The sequence below is a fragment of the Quercus suber genome, unplaced genomic scaffold (genome assembly GCF_002906115.3).
Source record: "Quercus suber isolate HL8 unplaced genomic scaffold, Cork oak 2.0 scaffold_49, whole genome shotgun sequence".
NCBI lineage: Eukaryota > Viridiplantae > Streptophyta > Magnoliopsida > Fagales > Fagaceae > Quercus > Quercus suber.
In genome coordinates, this window is record NW_027069514.1 from 740,886 (window position 1) to 749,396 (window position 8,511).

Below are 8,511 nucleotides of genomic sequence, written 5' to 3' on the forward strand. Positions count from 1 at the left end.
AAAAAAAAAAAAAAAAAAACTTTATTTTTGATAACATAGTATCATAAAGTAAGGATTCATTGAAAAACTGTTATGCAATCATTAGCTTTGAGAATACTAGAACAACTTAACCATACATAGATTGGAATAGATTACACTTCATAATTAAAATTTTATTTAATTTAACGGTAACATGACCTTAGATACATCTTATATTTATATTATTTGATCTAAATCATGAAATATATCTATTCAAATTAATATAACATACAAGATTGAGTGGTAGATATTTAGTTATTTCGGATGGAAAATACTTGTTGCATCACCTAAAAATTGCACTAAAATCATGACTAAAGTCATGTTTTCAATTTGAAAAAAGTTTTTTTTTTTTTTTTTTGGGAGGAGAATATCAAATATAAAGTAAAATACGACAGACCCATTTAATTAGAGTGAAAAATGAAACATAAACTTACTTTTCCTTTATAATCAGTAACTGATCTGATCTACCTCATACAAGTTTAACATAGCCCAATTAGCATTGCAAAATCCAGGATATATAGCTTGAACCGAAGAACTATGAAAGCTAATACCATGAAAATTCTCTTTTCCAATTCACTTCATCATTGCTGAAATAAAACCCATCCTCTCTCACCAACCAAGAGCACTTCCTAAGAGGACCACAGCGATAAATATCCCTGGGAACCTTAAACGCATCAAAACTCTTCCTCTTTTGGTCCCATTTCATGGTGCATAAGAAATGAGTGGTGCCCCATAAGTTGGTCCTGAGTCTCCAGCTGAAGTCGTCGTGCTCTTGGAGTGCACGTCCTCCGAGATCACTGTCTTTGGATGCACACCAAATCACCAAAGGAAGCGAGTCGTTGTTTGTGAAGCCATTGACCACACGAACGTCATATTCCCTGCCATGTAACTGGTCAGGTTGTAATATTAGCATGTAAACAACCAACAATGCAATTGCGAAGGGGAAAGGAAGCATAAGTCTGATGGAAATCTTCATGTTGTTGGGGTGATAGTGCAATGAAAGTGGTGTTCCCACTTTTGAGAATGCATATTATATAAAGCAATAACATTTGTACTTTTTTTTTTTTTTGGGTTTTGAAGAAGTAACATTTGTACTTCATGTGCAATTCTTTAGGAAAATTATGTGCTCCCGAAGCACGGTAATTTGGTGTCCTTTTTCTCATATTTATAGTGGATCATAATATCAATTTAATTAGTGAAATATACCATAAATTTAAGAGGAGTAATTACTATGCACGCCACCATGCTCAGAGAGGATGTATTACTTCAAATCTATATGTTATTTGTAAAGGTTATTTATATACGTGCACGCATATTAAAGTGTAGCTTATTTGTATTTTTAGCAAAAAGGGAAAAAGTGTAAAATTTGTATGTTACTTTTAAATCAATTAACTCTCCTATTTCTGGTAGATTTGGTGCTTTACATAACAAATTTCATCTCATTCTTTTTTTTTCTTTTTTCTTTTTATTATTATTTGAATTTGGGCTATTGCACCATGCAATTACCATCTCTATGTGATATGTAAGAGCTAATAGGGTAAAAAAATATGAGATTAAGAAAGATTTTTCCCTATCAATTTTAACATCTCACATGAGGTGATAATTAAATGGTGCATAGTTCTAGCTATTGTACCAAATTTCAATCCGTTTTTTTTTTCTTCATTTGATAAACTACTTATTAAAAAAAAAAAAAAAAATCAAGTATCATGAATATGCATGAGCAATGAATTATAAAGAATATTTTGGTTAAACGGCTTTGGTAGGCTCATAATTTTTCTCTACAATGATAACCCAAGCAATGCACAGGAATTTTCAACAAAATATTATTTCTTTTGCCTTTTTATTTTTTAGTTAAATATAAAATATGATAATTATGATAATTGTTAATTGAAATTTATCATGATTGTGTTTATGTATGTAACTATATATTCTAGCATTAAGCATTTATGGTGATTGTGTTTGTATATTCTATATATTCTTCCATAGTACCATTCAAAGAAAACATGACGTGTCAAAATTTTAATAGAGAGTTTAAATATAGAATAAAATTTAAATTCAATTATTTTTAAAAAATAACTCAATTAAAAATACATTAAAATAATGATATGTAGCCCATAGTCTCGTAATCAATTGACAACTTTTAATATTTTCAATAAAGGCATCTAGGGTTCCATTTCCCCAACACCAACTATTATATATTAGAAACAAATATGTGTAAAATTGTGAGAATTCAAAAGTTTACGTGGCACAATAATATGAAGTCAACCAAAATTCAAATGGCTTTGGTTTTATATATATTTATATTATATAAGATTATAAATTATAGATTTGTTGAATTGGCAGGTTGTGAGTAATGGCACTTGCCGATGTTGGATTTCAGATAGTTAGCCCCTCCAACACTTTGAGAGTTCCTTGAATGTGTGTGATAAGTGGACACTTGAGTGTACGTATGTGTATTTAGTGAGTCCATTTTATCTTTTCATTTTATTAGAGTCGCCATCAACCATTAGTTTTTTTAGGTGTGATTAGTCATTTATGTCTAATCCATTTATTACCTAATTAACAAAGGATTTCTCCAAGGGTTCTTAAGTTAAAGGGTATGATAAATGTCTTGAACTAAAGATATGGACTTGGAAGTTTGATTATATGTGAAGAAGGTGTTAGGCACCCCACAACGCCTATCTTAAGATAATAACTTGTTTTGATTGTATTATTAATTTTAATCATTTGAAATATAACTCTTATATTTGACTACTTGGCTTTTGGAAAAAGGTGTGAATTCTAACAATTAATTTTATATTATATTTGGCTTTTGGGAAAAAAGATGTGAATTCAATTTTATATTATATACATGACATGTGAATCAAGATATATACACAACTAACATATAAGATAATATATACATAATTAGCACGTGAGATGGGTATTACAAATATGTACCTGGCATGTAACGGCTGAAAATTTACACATCTGGCGTTTCAGCTTTTTTTTTTTTTTTTTTTTAATCCAACGCCTCTTGCACTATTCATGGGACATGAACAGTGTATTTAGGCCAATGAACAATAACGGCCAATGAACAATAACTTTTTTATTGTTTTCAATTTTCAGCAAAATAAGCTGTATTCAAACAGAACCTTAGTGTCATTTGGAAACAGCTTATTTAGCTTTTGCTAAAAAAATTTGCTAAAAGTGTGCTAAAATATACTTGTACCTTTAAAAAAGTGAAGAAAAAAAAAAGAGAAAAAGTGGGAAAAAGTGAGATTTTAAAAAGATGTACATAAAAATTAAAAATTAAAAGCTAAAAGCTAAAGCGGATGCCAAACACACTCTTAATGTGATTTTCTAAATGAATTAATTTGTACGAGCATGAAAAACAGGATTTGAAGATAGATAACTAGCCACAATATTTTCACACCACAAGATAGGAGAATTGGATACAGGAGTACCATGTCTCCCCTTTAATGTGGGTTTTCTAAATGAACAAATTTGTTAAAAGTTACTTTCCATTAACTTTGAAACTTGATTTCTCACCAATTAATTTATCCAAATTATGTGTCTTCAAAATAGATTTTGCATAGAAACATTTTCTTTTTTCAAATCATGAGATTTTTACATTTACAAACACTCCTTTTTCACCCCCCCCCCCCNTAGAAATACAAACTTTTTTACAAAAAGTTTTACAAACTGCTGATGTGGTGAGTGGTTATTAATAAATGAAAAAAATGATGTTAATGGCAGGTCTAAATGAAAACCAATAAGAAAATGGCTACATCATCAGATTGTAAAAATATTATAAAATAGTTTGTGATTATAGCATTACTTTTTGATAAAATGGATTTTCAAGACACATGCTTTATTTTCCCATAGAAAATATTTTTCCAAAAGGGGTTTTTTTTCCTTATAAAATCTCATTCTCTATAAAAACTCATGAGAAATTACACAATTTTCCATAATATCTATTTTCGCCAACGACAAAGTTTAACTACAAAATTAGTTATAACTTAAGGTTACAAATTCACTCAGTAAAATAAATATTATTATATATTTTGGAGATCTAACTGTTAAATTGCATATTCTTTACGCTTTTAATACACATGTTAAATTTTGTATCAATCAAATATTATTTACTATATGATCTATAAGCTTATATTTTATGCATAATTTTAAATTTCAAATACTTGCAATTTAAAAAATTTATTGATAATATAGCTAGCGATCTTTAATTTTCTTAAAATTTTGCAAGTATAGAAGATATAAGAAGAAGATGTAATCTAATGGTAAATTTGTCAAAATTTACCTCTAATAAAAAATATTGGGTAAGGTTGTAACTTAAGGTTATAACCAATTTTATAACTAAAATTTGTCCTTACATCAAGAGCTCATTAGAGATTTCACCTTTTTCCATATAATCTTCTTTTTTTTTTCCTTAAAAACTCATTAGAGGTTGCACTCTTTTTGCTAAAATATCTTTTTTTTTCCTCAAAAATTCACGAAAGGTTGTGCCATTTTCCACAAAATCTATTTTTCTTAAAAACTCATGAGAAGTTGCACCATTTTCATTTCATTCTCTACATAATCTCATGAGATTTTCATGTTAGTTTGCAAATAAAATATCTCTCATAAACATCTGAGGAGAATATTCCTTTGTCAAAAATCTCTTTTTACAGAAATATATAATAAAGACTTTTTTAAATGTCTTCCAAAATATTCAAGGAATATTCCCTCTTTTCAAAAATCGTTTACAAAAATGTTTTCTTAAAAAGAGAAATTATCCTTAACTTAAATCAATTGAGTTAGTGGGTACATGAGTCACATCAAGCCAACACTCCCCCTCCCCTTGAAACTATCTTACATTTTGCTCCCAAAAAAAAAAAAAAAAACCTATCTTACATTTTTTTTTACCTTTATCTTGTTTACATGTAATTTACAAGAAAAATAAATAAATTGCTCTAAAAGGATGATGAGGTAAGCTTCTTGAAACTCTTTTTCTCTTGGATTCCATGGTATAGTACATGTACTTCAATTGAAAAATGCCTGTGTTACTTTTCATTCCACATGTTTGTACTTAGATCTTATATATCATTCGATCCAAACGCTACCTAAAAGAGAGATTTTTATATTTATTTTTTATAATTCAATAATTACAAAATGGAAGAAGGAAGATTTTCACAATGGATGACTTAAAATCACCAAAAGGTTCCAACTAGTTGAATTAGAAGGCTCTTGGCAACTATATAAATTATTAAAAAAAAAAATGAAAAGGAAATAACGTATTTTAACCTCTTACATGGTTAACTACTAGAGATATCAGTTATCATACCCCATAAAAAGGGGGAAGAGAGGGGGGGTTGAAATCGGATATTATAGAATTCTCCATTGTACACCCATACTGAAAACTACACCTGAATAACGTGGGGGCTTTCTATGCTAATGTTCTTTTGCTGTCATCGAGCTCACTAGGTCGAAAATATTTTAGGGGCCCGTTAGTTACCAAGGGAGTCAATACCGTACCGGAGGTTGTATCGGTTTGGCCAGCGGTACGATATATTTCGGATACTAGCCAATACCGGTGTACCATTTCGGGTTTACCGCTATTTTTTATATTTAAAAACATATATATATATATATATATATGTATGTGTGTGTGTGTGTGTGTGTGTGTGTGTGTATTATAATAAATATAAAAGTTTATCATAAAACATTTTCTCAATTCAGAACTAATTATTCATGATTTTAGACTTTAGTATCAATTAAAAGAAAAAAAAAACACAATATAAAAAATAGAAAGATTAAAAGTTACTATTGCATACTAAGAAAACAAATAATATTAATAAGTTAATGCAAATAAGTTACCATTCTGTCCTAACAAAAATTCAAAAATTACGAAACTTAAAAAAAAAAAAAAAGCTTTTTTTTGTACCGGCCGGTATTGCCCAAAATTGGCCGGTAAGGCACGAGGCCAGTACGGCTGGTATTTTTTCCGGTACGAAACAGAGGGGTATTTTGTACCGGATTACTGGCCGGTACGGTATATTCCGGCCGTACCGGCCGGTACGGTACGGAATTCACTTTCTTGTTAGTTACATGAGTGGACCCAAGGTCAAATAATAAAGGAAGAAGGAAACGAAGGATAGGGTTTTACCCCAAGTTTATAATTAGGTCAAATAATAAAGGAAGAAGGAAACGAAGGACAGGGTTTTACCCCAAGTTTATAATTAGTGGAGGGGTTCAAATTTTACTTTAAACTGCCACCAATTCTATAAGAATCATGCTGAAGTTTTAATCTGTAGTTGGTAATTGTAAACGGTAGAAAAAAAAAAAAAAATGGTGGGTTCACAATTTTACAACTCACAAGTTGCCATATTAGCAAGTTGTGGTAAAGTTATAGAAATAGTTGTGGTACCAAACTTAATTGTAATTGGTAATATAAGTGTGCTCATTTTTCAGGTGAATTGAGTCTATTAGGAGAAATCCAAATTGACTCAATGTGTTTCAATACATATTGATGTCAAGGAATTAATGGTGTGTCACGAGTATAAAAAAAAAATTTACATATATTTTAAGAGATGAATAAATAAATGCACAAAATTTGGCTACAAACTTGGTTCTAGCCAATTACTACAATTTCCACTAAAACAATTATCATGATTACATATTTTAAAAATCCAACTGTTAAATTGTATATTTTTTATGTTTTTAACATACATATCAAATTTCATGCCAATCAGATTTACTATTCAATTTATAAACTTATTTTTTATGCATAATTTTAAATTACAAAAACTTGAAATTTAAATATTTGATTGACGACATAACTATTAATTTTGATTTTCTAGAAATTTTGCAAGTATGAAGGATATAAGAAGAAAATGTAATCCAATGATGAATTTTTTAAAATTTAAATCTAATAAAAATATATTGGGTGAAGTTGTAGTCATTGGCTACAACCAAATTTTTTAGCTAAATTTTATCCTAAATAAATACATACTAACATTATATTATGCCAAAGATGATGATAATTGATGTAAGTAGATACCCAGCTAGTTTCAACCCAGCTGGGTATCACGGTGTCACACAAGCTTGTTTAATAATAAAATTTAAAAATATCTTTTAGAATGTTTAGAAATAGTCCATGAGAGATCATCTTTATATTTCAATTGAAAAATAGTCATTTTTCCAGTTAGAAATTAGAAAGAAGTCATACAACTGCAAGTGATTTAAAAAAAAAAAAAAGACTTCAAAAAAAAATTAGAAAGAAGTCATACAACTGCAAGTGATTTAAAAAAAAAAAAAAGACTTCAAAAAGCTATACATAAGTAAATAAACTAAAAAACAAAAAGAAAAATCATTCACTAAACAGATACAAATTATTTAAATGTTTCTGTGAATGAACAAAATGGTTTTTATTGGACAATCAAATTTTCATATTTTAAGAGATTCAAGCAATGGTGAGAGTAGTAGAGACTTTTTATTCTAGCTAATGTTCATGTGAATGAACAAGAGTTGGAATTGTGTTCAGTGCACTGGACATGTTCCGTATTTTAATGTGTCAAGGGCATTAATGCATTGGAGACAACTTGTGTCCATGAACAAATAGGTTGAGTGGAGAATCAAATTTTTTATAGTCTAAGAGATTGAAGTCATGGCGGTTGCGTTTTCCAAAATGCATTTTTTTTAACTGGAGATTAGGCAAAGAGGGGTTATCATGGGACCATTATCATTGCAAAAGCTATTTGATTTATAAGTTAAAGACTTCGAATTCCAAACTTCACCTAAGTTTTAAGGAAGCAATACATGTGTAATCATGTTGCAGAATATATTATACAAAATTTTTTAAGTAGTTGTGGATGTTCATGCCAGAGGAATTGGATTCTATTGGGTCTTGTAAGAACAATCAAGAAGATCATAATTCACAACAAAATGTTCTCCAAAGATATAATAAAAATAAATAAAAAAACAAATTTTGGCCAAAAGTGCACAGACCCAAAAAGTTTAGCCAACCAAACGCGGATTTAGAATTGAAAGTTGGAACATGTAAATATGAAAGGTAGGCATCTGCCGCCAGAGAATAAGTGAATAACTTGTCACCCCACATGCGTAGATCTTTTGAGGAATTGGTCTTTTTCTTCATTATTCTATTATAATACCAACAAAATTTATGTATAGTTGTATTTTGACCCGTTAGAATTCAAACCTATAACACCACATGCGTAGATCTTTTGAGGATTTGGTCTTTTTCTTCATTATTCTATTATAATACCAACAAAATTTATGTATAGTTGTATTTTGACACGTTGGAATTCAAGCCTATAACAAGCACTTTATGATTATTGCTTTTATTATTTAGCTAAGATATTAATTGGTTATTAGTGTAAACTGGGTTTAATCTAAAATCTCTTCTGTGATGATATATTTTTTTATGAGTTGAGCTAATTGGAACTAATTTTATTTTATTTTTTATAGTTTTTTAGTTTTTGTAACTTAACTTTTAAT

General features: G+C 29.1%; 1 protein-coding gene across 1 annotated transcript; it reads right to left on the minus strand.

Moving 5' to 3' along the window:
- Nucleotides 1-387: 387 nt before the first annotated feature.
- Nucleotides 388-1,019, minus strand: LOC111995612 (S-protein homolog 5). The gene has a single exon (XM_024027524.2). It carries the CDS (start codon nt 992-994, stop codon nt 563-565), a length of 432 nt encoding a protein of 143 aa, XP_023883292.1. The 5' UTR covers nt 995-1,019; the 3' UTR covers nt 388-562.
- Nucleotides 1,020-8,511: the final 7,492 nt, after the last annotated feature.

Bases quoted from the DNA above. Each gene is read 5' to 3' on its own strand.
- LOC111995612 (XM_024027524.2), bottom strand. From the start codon at position 994: ATGAAGATTTCCATCAGACTTATGCTTCCTTTCCCCTTCGCAATTGCA.